This window comes from Sinocyclocheilus anshuiensis, unplaced genomic scaffold (assembly GCF_001515605.1).
Source record: "Sinocyclocheilus anshuiensis isolate Anshui unplaced genomic scaffold, SAMN03320099.WGS_v1.1 scaffold1072, whole genome shotgun sequence".
In the NCBI taxonomy this organism is placed as follows: domain Eukaryota; kingdom Metazoa; phylum Chordata; class Actinopteri; order Cypriniformes; family Cyprinidae; genus Sinocyclocheilus; species Sinocyclocheilus anshuiensis.
This window is the reverse complement of record NW_015548242.1, coordinates 667816-680669: the sequence shown is the minus strand read 5'-3', so window position 1 is coordinate 680669 and position 12854 is coordinate 667816. Positions and strand designations below refer to the sequence as shown.

The 12854-nt window shown below is 35.3% G+C and overlaps 2 protein-coding genes and 1 pseudogene across 3 annotated transcripts in view; 2 read left to right on the top strand and 1 right to left on the bottom strand.

The window, feature by feature from the left end:
* The window catches only part of LOC107655085 (cysteine desulfurase, mitochondrial-like), a 7486-nt pseudogene extending 5631 nt beyond the window's left edge, over positions 1-1855 (top strand).
* Positions 1856-3576: 1721 nt separating this feature from the next.
* On the top strand, positions 3577-4767 carry LOC107655084 (dynein light chain roadblock-type 1-like). Its single transcript, XM_016442501.1, has 3 exons — positions 3577-3851; positions 3990-4157; positions 4565-4767. The coding sequence occupies exons 1-3, from the start codon at positions 3767-3769 to the stop codon at positions 4612-4614; spliced, it is 303 nt and encodes a 100-aa protein (XP_016297987.1). The 5' UTR covers positions 3577-3766; the 3' UTR covers positions 4615-4767.
* Positions 4768-8379: 3612 nt separating this feature from the next.
* The window catches only part of LOC107655081 (segment polarity protein dishevelled homolog DVL-1-like), a 30681-nt gene continuing 26206 nt past the window's right edge, over positions 8380-12854 (bottom strand). For both annotated transcript variants that reach the window (XM_016442495.1, XM_016442496.1), the window contains 2 exons: positions 12422-12640; positions 8380-9061 (listed from right to left, as the gene is read on the bottom strand). In XM_016442495.1, coding sequence (XP_016297981.1) covers positions 8562-9061; positions 12422-12640 — 719 coding nt within the window. In that variant the 3' untranslated portion in view covers positions 8380-8561. The remainder of the gene's footprint in view (positions 9062-12421; positions 12641-12854) is intronic.

Genomic DNA, 12854 nt, shown 5'->3' with positions numbered 1-12854 from the left:
TGTTGAGATATATAGTTGAGTATCATCGGCATAACAGTGGAAACTAATCCCGTATTTTTTTATAATAATAAAAAATAACATATTTTTTATAAAAATAAAAAATAACAAGTGTGTGACAGTGCTTGCAAATCGCCTCGTGCAGAAGATCGTGTCAGCGATTCCTGATGTTGTGATGAGTGGAGACCCAGATCAGAGGTACCCGGGTAAGATTCGACTAAGATTCGACTCTAATTGTCTCTTTTTCTTAAAGGTTCCAAGTTGACTTGAGTTTGTAATCTAAAAACACTTTCCTCCTGCAGGATGTGTTAATTTATAATTTGCCTATGTTGAGGGGGAGAGTCTGTTGATGGCGTTAAAAGATGTTGCACTTTCATCTGGAAGGTCAGTAGTTTAAAAATGTCTGACCAGGGTTTATAATTTGAGTACATAAAACATGGAGAAAGACTATAACTATACTACTGATATTTTTACATTACATTTACATTACAAAGCTGGTTATTAAAAATAAATAAAAATTAAAACTAAAAATATAAATATATATTTATATAACACATTACAAAGCTGGTTTATTTATGAAAGTTCAAAAGAACAGTATTTATTTGAAATGGAAATCTTTATTGACATAAGCTTGTGTTGTCATAAACTTCTCAACTCTCAAAAGTTGTTTAACTTCTCGACTTATACAATTTCTAAATCTTTTTAAAAATGTAAAAATGTATACAAAAATTATACAAAATAATATATATATATATATAATAAAAATGCGAATGACAATTACTAAAAATGAAATTAAAATGAAAACTACAAATATAAACATAAAAGCGGATTCAAAATATTAATAGAAACCATAATGGTACATCAATAATACTTAAGTAACATTGTTCTTGTTGCAGCGCCTGCACATCTGCTTCCTTGGAGCCCTCGTATGTTCTTAGAGCAATAGGGGCAGATGAGGACTTGGCACACTCATCTATTCGGTTCGTAGTTTTTATATAATATCAGTGTAAATGTTTTTTTTTTTCTCCAGGTCATGCTCAACTCGCATGCTGAACAGGTCATGCTCAACATTTCTCTCTTTGTGCTTTTGTTACGCAGTCTGTGTTCAGATTTTATCTTAAGTCTTAATACACACATTTTCTGCTTGAACCAAGACCACACAAACTAATGAGGGGATCTGATGCACATGACTTTTTTATTTTTTATAAGGTTTGGAATTGGCAGATTTACCACAGAGGAGGAAGTGGACTATACAGTGGAGAAATGCATTCAGCAGGTCAAACGGCTGAGGGAGATGAGGTGAGCTGTTCATGCTTGATTTGAATCAAATGTCCGACCTAGGCTTCCACATCAAGGAAAACATGGGGATTTTAACTGTGATTTTAAAGTCTGTAAAAATCGTATAAATTCATAACATGTTTTATTTGTTTGATGTTTAGAACGTTATACATTTTTACAAATATTTTGTAAAAAAAAAATGTAATTGGTTAAAATCCCTGTGAGCAATATCTTTCTGTGGGGAAAAAATTAGGGTTGTTCATGTTTTTTCTTTTTTTGTGTCTTTCTTTGTCTTTTAGTCCATTATGGGAAATGGTCCAGGAAGGCATTGACCTTAAAATGGACCCAACACTGAATTGTTCTGAACAAATGGAGTATGAAGCCCTGCTGTGGTTGTGAATACTCATTCTGTAAAGCTTGATTAGGCTGCCATACCTTCTTAGACCTTATTCTCCCAAAAAACACGCACAATTTTATTTCTCAATTTTGGAGAATTGAACTGGTCTATGTGAAGACGATTTTAAAGTGCATTTTTATGAATTGCAGGGGTTACAGAGATGTGCATTTTGTCAATTATATCACGTTTTCTCAAACCAGCTTTCACCTCAGTTTTTTAAATATTTTATAGTATATTCACAGTTGCTCTGTTAAAATCACTGAAAATATAATCACAAAAGATATCTTACCATAAACATGCACTGAATGTTGTCCTGTGTCATTGTTGTGTGTGTTTGAGCACATTATACTGCTAAATGTTTTAGGAGTCTATCATATTGTCTATTGTTCTAATTCTGAAACCAGCTAAATTAATTTCAGTGATGCGTTTTCATTAAAACTAGCTTTGTGTTAGGCTGTATATTTAATTGTGCTGTATATTTTTGTTGAAACTGATTTTTTTTTTTTTTTAAGAAATTCTAACCGTTGTCAGCAAGGATACATAAATCAAAAGTGAGACATATTACAAAATATTTCTATTTCAAATAATATTCTTTTGAACTTTCTAATAACCCTTGTGCGACCTTATGGATATTTTTTACTTTTTCAGTTTTTTTTTTTTTATCATTTTGCCTGTGTTAATGCCAACTGCATACATTTTGGCACAGGTGTGTGTTTTTATTGGAATTTTAATATTTCACCCTCATTTCCTTTAATAAATCTATTTTACACTAGGTACAAAAATAGTTCCTCTCAGGACCTTAAGGACATAAATGTCCTCATTGAAACCCATTAAAATTGCAATTTTTAATCCCAGGGCCATTTAACTATAAAATGATGCAATATTTGTTAATAGGCTTTCTTTCTGTTGGCAAGGCTTCAAAATTGAAATGACTATTTTTTTACTAGATGGTGCCATTTTTTTCAAGTTTGGCATATAAAGCAAATACTCGCTTTATTTCAGTTTTCTGTTTATGCATATTATACTCCATTATAGAGGCAATAGGATATATTATGCAGCTATAATTGTGTGGGTATGTTGGTATGGATTGTATGTGTGTCCTGAATAGAATTTTTGTGTGTGCGCACCTGTGATGTTTGAGAGAGAGAAAGTATACTGTACTGCGAATCACAAATCCCACCGCTGTGTATGCCAGCGGAGCTTTGCTGGAATCTAATGGGAAAAGTTTGGTACTGCACCTAAACCAAATCTTACTAAAAGCTCATTTTTTGAGCTATCAACCTCAAATTTGGAACACAGCTTGTTTAGATTTATGGCTTTGATTTTCTAGCCATTTTTGAGTTCAAAATGTTTTATATATATATATATTGCTCATAAATCATTTTCATAAACTAAAACCTCTATAAAGTTAGTTGGTTTCATTTTTTTTTTACTTAATCTGTTAAGGGTCTTCTTTAAAATGAGACCAAACTTAAGTCCGCATTCCCAAGCTTCACATTTTTATGACCGTTTTTTAACATGGACATTTTTGTCCTCTATGAGCCTATGTGTAACTTTTTTAAATTGACGTACAAAGAATACTTTAAAACCGTTTCCACATAAATATTCAGTACAATGGATAATAATGTTTCTTGAGCAGCACATCTGAAGGAATTTCTGAAGAATCTTGTGACAAAACTGGATTTCGTTTTTATTTATTTATATTGGTTTATTTGTTTGTATGAGAGAACACATTTCCTCCAGTCCAGCAGACAACAGTAACGCATAACCGACCGTTGACGTACTAACGTTACTATTTAAAAACAAAACAAAAACGACATCTAGTTCAGCGACTTTCTTTCAAAATGGCAAGTACATTTCAGCACTTTAACTTGATTTTAAACTTGTTTCTATAATTGAAAGTACTTGTTTGTTAGCTCATTATTGTCTCGGTTAAGGTTTACGTTGCCATCTAGATATGGCACTTAGTAACCAGCTACTGCCCGAGTAAATACGAACATTTTCCCGCAGACAGATTTAGAGATTTTACAGAGCTGCTGTTCCAAATGATGTTGGTTACTAAGCAATTTTGCCGTTTTAATGACTTGAGGGGTTATGTTGCAGAATGAGGCAGAGAAGGCTATCAAAAGGATTCAGGCTCAGAAAGGAGTGGAAGGAGTAATCGTGGTTAACGCAGAAGGTGTCTGGCAAAGAAAATGTTTCTAGTTGTTATTACATAGTTTGGTTGCAAACGATGCCATGTGCTTCTGTGCTTCAGTGGTAACATGAAACTGATCAGTCAAAGAGATCTTTGTTATTTCTGTGTGCTTTTTAATAGGCATCCCCATAGAAAGCAATCTAGACCACCAACGTACACTTCACTACACCTATAATTTCCAACAGCTGCTCACCAGAACTCAGAGAGTGATGAAGGACCTTGACCCTCAGAATGAAGCCACCCTTCTGGATGTTCAAACAGAGAAAACTAATATTCTGATTTCAACAGGTAAAGAGAAGCACTCTTATGTAATGTTAATTTTCATTAGGTTAGGTTGTGTTTCTCACAAGTAGCGGGCCTCAGTAAAGCTCTGAATGAGCCTGAGGAATATTGTTTTGGACAGTGGAGGAACCTTCGAGTCAAAGGTTGAGAGCCACTGGGTTACACAACCTCCAGGTTTCGGGTGACAGTGTTTGACTAATATTTGTCTTGAAGTTTTTTTTGTAGATCAGCAATATGTTTTTAAATAAATATTTTCGCACTCAGCCTGCAGACTTATTTGAATGTCAGGTGTGATATTTAGGACACTTTTTTTTTTTTTTTTACTTTTTTACATAAAATACTACTACAGCCAAATATACATTTGGTATTTATTTGATAAAGACTGATTTTATTTTATTGTGTTCTTTCCACAGCCAAGGACTATTTTATGATTGCCATTAAAAATTCTAGAGAAGGGCCCTGAATTCTTCATTTTCTTCATTATTTATTCTTCAGTATTTTATTTTGTTTTCTAATTTAATGGCCAAAGGTGTTACATTCCACGTTCCAGGAAAGTTACATTTATATATAATACAGTTATGGTGACGTAAGAAGCTTCCATTATTATAAATAATGAATGTACTGCCTTTGCGTATTCTAATAGTTTGCTCTTTTGTTTGTAGTTTATTGTTCTCATATTCTCTCTTTTGTAAGTACTTCAGCTGTTCATCATCTGGAGACATCAGCATGACACTATACCATACCGTACCTTTTTATGTATGCAAAAAAGCAAAATAAAACAACAATGCATTTTCTTTATTTTGTGATTGCTTAAATGTATTCTTCGATTGATTTGAATATACAGGAAATACTAAACTGTTATATAGTGTACACACTTAGGAAAAATAGTAAAACTGAGTTTTTCCAGCTAATTTGTTTGTTTATTTTTAATAGTAGTCTATTTTCATTATTATTCAGTTTTTTTTTTTAATTTATTTATACTTTTTTTTTTTTTTACCCCTCTATCTGCAAGGCATTATAATACCTTGTAGCCTCTACTAGAGTTTGACATCAAAAACACTGCTGTCAGTTAGGCCATTTTATGTTTTATTTATGTGAAATTGTAGCAAAAATTACAGTGCTTCAACAATAGTTATTAGATGAACACGTTATAAATGACCATAGACACTGAACATGAATGAACAGATGATGAGGTTGTGGGATGTGACAGCATCTGGTAGAAATACACAGATATGACTATACAGTTAAAATGTGTCTCTTCTATTTATGTAAATGCTGTTTAGAAAAGCCAACAGTAGCTATTTTGAGCACTTCAAAGTGTTAAAAGGAAAAAGTAATAAATCATTGGATAGCTTTAATATGGATCAAAATCATAATGATCAAATTCATTAGCTTGGTTACTTATTAGAGAAGTAAAGCTGATCACACTTGTTCTGTTAAAAAACTTAGCAGGCAACCAGTTACAATTTTAAAGTTAACGTTCATAAACATTTGAATAAATTATCGGTTGAGTGGGCATGATGGTATAGTTGGCTAGCTGAGCTCAAGAGAAAGATATAGATTTGAAAAACAAAAAGGCAAGAATAAACGACCTTGAAAGCTAAGAAAATCTGAAATTGTAGTAGTAATGGCCTACTTCATTGTCTGACAAATGAAAATGAGACACTTTAGATTAATCGTTTATTTCAGTTTCACATACAAATGGTCAGACAAATACAACACAAAGCAGAATGAGATTTAGAAAACTCCTTTAAACACACGAACAGACAAGTCCAATTTACATCAAACATAACTACAAAAAGGCATGACCAGAAGATCTGTACATAAACTTTTTACAATGATCTATTTTCATATATACAATAAAAATGAATTATGTACAGCATCCCCCCCCAGCCTTCCTAAGAGAGAAAAATAGACAACACATCTATCTTCACAATAAAAGGGCAGATCAGACCGTGTAAAAGTGCCAATTTGTCAGCCTTCAAATGGTTAAATACTACACATACAGTAGTACACAGTCCATATGCTAACTAGTCCCCTTCATTCTTTCACTTTAAAAAAAAAATTAAAATAATAATAATAAATAATAAAAGGGGAAGTTGTGGCCTAATGGTTAGAGTCGGACTCGTAACCCAAAGGTTGCGGGTTCGAGTCTCGTACCGGCAGGGACTGTAGGTGGGGGGAGTGAATGTACAGCGCTCTCTCCCACCTTCAATACCACGACTGAGGTGCCCTTGAGCAAGGCACCGAACCCCCAACTGCTCCCCGGGCGCCGCAGCACAAATGGCTGCCCACTGCTCTGGGTGTGTTCATAGTGTGTGTGTTCACTGCTGTGTGTGTGCACTTTGGATGGGTAAATGCAGAGCACTAATTCTGAGTATGGGTCACCATACTTGGCCACATGTCACTTCACTTTCACTTTCACTTTCATTCAGTTACTTTAAACAAGCTTTTTGAGCAGATGTTTTCTCTTTGAGATGAACAGGTTACCAGCACCAAATATCACATCATACAACTGAAACATTATTCCAGGGGCAAAAAATTCGTTAGGACTTACAGACAATATTTAAGAACATCTTATGTAAGAAAATACAACTAATTTCAGACGTTCAGCAAGCGCCAATTTATTTTGTGCATACGCACCATTTAAGTGCTGGTTTTTGAGTTTACCCTGATACCCAGCAGCTTTTTTATTTCCTGAAAATACATTATTCTAGCTAGTGCTTCATAGCCAAGAGAGTCATATCAGTGACATGCTACCATGTTTCCAACCTGGTAATAATTGGAAACGTGTCAAAAAATGATTTATTCCACCTATATCCATCACCTGCCCAGACAACTTGTAGCGCACAAGAGCTTTAAGCAGTAATCATGTGCACCATAGAAATTAAACTACAATATAAAGATGGTTTGGAATAGCATTTTAACAGGAGCAAACACAAAATGAAAATACTTCTGAATGTTGCTGGATCTTAAAGGTGATCAGTAGTCTGTTCATGGACAGCTTGGAAAGTACTAACAGCTCCTGACCAGCAGAGGGCATTGTCTGATTGTCTTTACCGTTAGCTAATCTAGGATTAAAAATGTGGCTGCTGGTGTGCTATTTTATTGCTAAATTGTTAATACTGGTCTAAAAAGCTATGCTGACCCCAATTTATAATATAAACCTTGTATGCACATGTGCTTTTGTGTATGTGTTTTGTTTTGTTAATGGTGACAGAAATAAACAACAAAATAGTTTATTTCCCCTTTTTTGTTGCCATACTTGTGGATGTACACTGCTGTTTAAACGTTTGGGTCAGTATATATATCATATATCCGAATGAATGTTGTTTTTTATGTAATTTTATATTCATCAAAGAATCCTGAAAAAAAAAAAGTACTATTTTCCAGAAAAATCTGAGCACAACGGTTTTCAACATTCATAATAAGAAGAAATGACTGCTGAAAATTCATTTTGCCATCACAGAAATAAATTATATTTTAAAGGTGACATATCATGAAAATCTGACTTTTCAGGTTTTAAGTGCTATAATCAGGTCCCCGGTGTGCGCTCAGAAAACCGTATATCAGAAGTTTAAACTAATATGGTTTAAAACGCATGATTTCAGCGTGATAAACAGAACCAAAACAGATGTTTTTAGCAGGTCCAAGCTGGAGAAGGGTCTGGCTGCAGCCTCGCACTTGCACTCTCAGATTGAGAGATTCAAACAAAAAGTAATCAATAAATAGAACAAAATAAAAAATAAAAAAGACTGCAAGTGACGTCGCTAGCGGAAGTGCAAGTGTCTGAGAATGCAAGCCTGAGAATGCAAGCGCCAAGCTGCAGCCAGACCCTTTTGCCAAGCTGTAATGATGCAGCTCTATTCTGGAAAAGGGGGCGGGGAGCAGCAGCTCATTTGCATTTAAAGAGACAGGCCCGAAAAACAGCGTGTTTCTGCTTCAACTCAAAATAGGCATTTTCAAAATGATATAATAAATGATCTGTGGAGTATTTTGAGCTGAAACTTCACAGACACATTCTGGGGACACCAGAGACGTATATTACATATTGTAAAAAGGGGCATAATATGTCTCCTTTAAAATATATTAAAATAAACTGTTATTTTAATTTGTAATAATATTTCACAATATTACACAATTTTTACTGTATTTTTGTTCAAATAAATGCAGACTTCTTTCAAAAACATAAAAAAATCTTACCGACGCCAAACTTTTGAACAGTAGTGTATGCGGGTATTTGCCCTCTGCTCAACACATGATTATCTTAACACATCTGTTCCTCAACCTTCCACAGAAACTTGTAACTACAGCACGGCCACATTTGCTGTTGGTTAAAGTTGAGCATGTATTCATGGCACTCATCCTGTGAGATTTCACTCTACTGTTATTTATTATTTGTTCATCAGATTACATTATATCCACAAAAAACTCACAAGGGTTGCCCATGGCATGCTGGAAAGACTGGCGACTGGCGGTGAGTTCAGGTGGTATGGCCCCTATTTCCCTAACTGGAGGGGCCCCAGGGGGCCCGCTGCTGATAGCCCTCTTAGGGGTCAATCTGGCCAGGCTGTAGGGAGGAGGCAGGCCTGGGGGTCCGTAAGAGGAAGCGTGGCTCCGTTCGCTGAGCGCACAAGACGTGTGGCCGTACTTGGAAAAGGGAGCGTGACTGTAGGAGAAGGACGTGCGGCTGTGTTGGGACGGGACACGGGAATGAGTGTAGCTGCGAGATGAGAGAGCATGGCTCCGGTGGCTCAACTGGCTGGCTGAACGCTCAACCCGCCTCCCACCCGCTCGCTTGCCTGAATCCGATTCGCTGCCGCCGCTGCCTGCTGATTTGCGGTCCTTGTCCCTTGGCACAGGCCGCTGGCTCCTCCCAGCGCTAGGGTTGGAACTACTGCTTCGACTTCCTGAAAAATAAACAGAGGTTTATATGGTTATATGGAGAACAAGTAGTGTTACTGCAAAGGAATAAATCAACCTAATGTATTTTATTCTTCAGTCTTTACATGACAACAGTTTTCAAGGTTACCCTCTGCACAGTGACAAAGAAAATAAAAATTGTGGTTGTGGACAGCAGGGAAAAACTAATATTGATAGACTGCAAGTAACTACCAAGTTTGGGGTTGGTTAGTTTTTTTAATGCTTTTGAAAGTCTCTTATGATCACAGAGACAATATTGTGACATATTACAATTTAAAATAAAGGTTTTCTATTTTAATATAAAAATTTAATTTATTCCTGTGATGGCAAATCTGAATTTTCAGCAGTTATTATTCCAGACTTTAGTGTCACATGATCCTTCAGAAATCATTCTAATTTGCTGATTTGGTCTTCAAAAAACATTTCCTATTAGCAGTGTAGAAAACAGTTTTGACTCTTAATGTTATTGTAAAAACCTGATTTTATGATGAATAGAAGGTTCAAAACAAACAACAGCATTTATTTAAATCTCTGCTGTCACTTTTGATCAAATTAATGCAGGTTTTCTGCATAAACGTATTAATTTCTTTTTTAAAAAGTGTTGATTGATAGTTGATTGTTGATGTCAGAGGCTGTGTCCAATCAAACTCAGTATTGCGGTTCAAGTTCTGTCACTCAGCAGAATCTAGCTTTATCCTTGAAAACCATAAACAACACAAGATAAAGTAAAATGAAATCTATAATACAGGTTCACTTGCTGTAAAAAAGTAATGAACAATGTCATTATTTTTTTTTTTCATATTGTTGGGCATATGCAGCTATTGGTAATATCAAAAAATGATACTGTTTGATTTGAACAATTTTGGTACTGACGACAAATGTAATATCTGAATCTTTAAGTAAAACTAATCAGTGCTGCCTCCTTTAGTCTCTAAAGTAACAGCTCATGAGTATGCAGTTAATGAAGATCTGCCATTCACAGAAACACTTCAAACTCTATATTGACAAATCTTCTGCATTTCTTGCTCTTCATTCCATCATGCCACGATCCAAGAGAATGATTAAACTCTGATGAAAAATGATGGAATACTGATGAAATACATCTATCTGATGTGCAATTAAAACTGGATGACATGAGACTGGAGTCAAATGACGATGCAAATGAGATCATGAAGTGCTCCATCCTGAATTTAAAACACTGTCAAACAAAAGCCACATTATTTCACTCTGACATAACAGGCATGGCAAAGCTTTACATACACATATGGGATCTACATTGATATTGTCATGTGAATTCCCAGACTAGTGTGTATGCATCTCGTTTTTTCCACAACACATGACATGCTGAGAAATACAGAGACAAGAGGCGAGGCAGCAGAACAAATCCAGCAACAGAAATACCCCAGTCATGGAGGGAGACATGGCTGTGAGAGAGAGAGAGAGAGAGAGAGAGAGAGAGAGAGAGAGAGAGAGGCTGCCTTACCGGACACCCCAGGGTTGGGACTACCTCCTCCGTCAGTCTGCCATTGCACAGCAGAAATGAACAGGAAACAACACAGTTAAGCCGTCTGTCTATCTTAACACCAGAAGCTCTATCAAGTACAAATCATCCTCACAGCCTAAGTGCATAACTGGAATCTGCTCAGTAAAAATAAAATCTTATATGTGCTCATATAAGATATTTATTTACACGTTGTGATGATATGTTAGAATTTACAGTAATATAGTGATATGAACATTTCAGTTGTTGATACCATTTGGACTGAAATTTAGTGCATAGTGCTTTATAGTGCTAATTATTTCTCTGTTAAATCAACTCATAAAAAAAAACTAATCAGCCGGTAAAAAAGATCAAAAATAAATTCAGTAAAAAATTTTTTTTAATTTCATGTTAGTATTATTGTTTGATTAATGTCTTATACAGATATTTTATACTGAATGGAATCAGTGTACTGAATATACTTTTGACATCCCATATGATATCTATAAAAAAAAAAATCAACACTACCGTTCAAAAGTTTGGAGTCAGTAAGGTTGTTGTTTGTTTGTTTGTTTTTTTTTAAGAAATTGATATTGTTATTCAAGTAAGGATGCATTCAAATGGTAAAAATTACATTGAAGACATTTCTAATATCACAAAAGATTTTAATTTCAAATGCTGTTCTTTTATAACTTTCCATTCATCAGCGAATACTGAAAAAATGTATCACAGTTTCAACAAAAATATTACTGTAAAAAAAACAAAAAAACTTTTTTCAACATTGAGGATAAAAATGTTTTTTGAGCACCAAATCAACATAATAGAAAGATTTCTGAAGGATCATGTGACACTGAAGACTGAAGTAATGGCTGCTGAAAATATAACTTTGCCATAAATGTAATAAATTACATTTTAAAATATATTCAAAAAGAAAACAGGTCTTTTAAATTGTTATAATATTTAATTATATTACTGTTTTTAATGTGTTTTTGATAAATGCTGCCTTGGTGAGCATAAGAGGCTTCTATCAAAAACATTTAAAAAAATCTTACCAACCCCAAATTTATTTACGGTAGTGTATATATAGTATATAAAATCCATGTACTTTAAATATTTAAATGTTTTTCCACACAGCCAAGCATCTGCCCTAGTTTTACTTTCTTTGACTGCTATCCATATGCTTCAAACCTCACAACACACCTAAACCATCACTCAGGAGATGGCAGATCACTCCAACTGCTCTCTACAGGCAACTCACAAACACATACACAACAGGCTGCTGAGTTTCCTTCCTGACATCTTCACTGAGCTAGTGCATGGCATGTGTGAAATGAGCAGGTTATGCATTAATGTGAAGCAGTGGATTGAGATGGATGTGTTTGTGCAATGCATCAGCGTTGAAGGCAAAAAGCACTAGAGAGTGAGATGAATGCAAGCACTGCAGGTGAAATCATGACAAGAGCTGAAATCAATTCTTAAAATGTTGAGGACAATAAACTGAGAGATGCCTGAAAGGTTTTAAACTTAAGAGACCCCACAAAATACTACAGCTGGGATGGGTCGACCATATTTGAAATAACCCTTGTGCCCGGGATAGCAGTATATAAATAATATAAGTCATGCCTGAATTCATATTAAGAATGTGCAAAGCTATATAATTTCATAACAACTGCATTCAAAAACTAGATAGAGTGCAAGCAAATGCAGTATACTGTACCACAAAATTGGCTATTTCATACATTTAAAACTATTTCTACATAATCTAACTATAAGATCTTATTTATTTATTGTTTTGAACTAGACTGATATTTATTTCGGAAGCTCTTACTGTGATGTCTTCAGTGATGGATAACCTTTCCATACTCACCCTCACTGTGATGACTTCCTGCGCTGCCACTGTGGAAACTGTGGCAGGGGTCAGAATATCCTGGGGGGAAACCAGAGGGTGGTGTGGAGAAGGGTGGGTAGGAAAAGGGCTGGCCGCCCATGGGCCACGGATTAGTGGACGGAGGGGGGAGAGGGGCCAATGTGTCCTGCTCTGAACCAGCACCACTCGATCCCTCATTCAAGTTTAGTGTAGCCATATCTAAGAAGAAAGAAGGAAATATAAATAGGTTAAATGTACCTTTTAAATGGATCGGTATTCATTACTGTGATATATCGCATTACCGAATACCGGCACAAGTCTAAATGGGTTTTAATGTTTTTGTCTCGTTGTGCCGAGCATCACAATATGGTAAGAGGCGTAACATTTCCGTCACACGCTTGAGGTATTCGGCCAATCACAACGCACTGGATAG

Excerpts from the sequence above, each read along its gene's own strand:
- LOC107655084 (XM_016442501.1), top strand. The coding sequence starts at position 3,767 with ATGTTGCAGAATGAGGCAGAGAAGGCTATCAAAAGGATTCAGGCTCAG. Across the intron at positions 3,852-3,989 it reads AATCGTGGTTAACGCAGAAG|GCATCCCCATAGAAAGCAAT; the intron begins GTGTCTGGCAAA and ends GCTTTTTAATAG. Across the intron at positions 4,158-4,564 it reads TAATATTCTGATTTCAACAG|CCAAGGACTATTTTATGATT; the intron begins GTAAAGAGAAGC and ends TTCTTTCCACAG.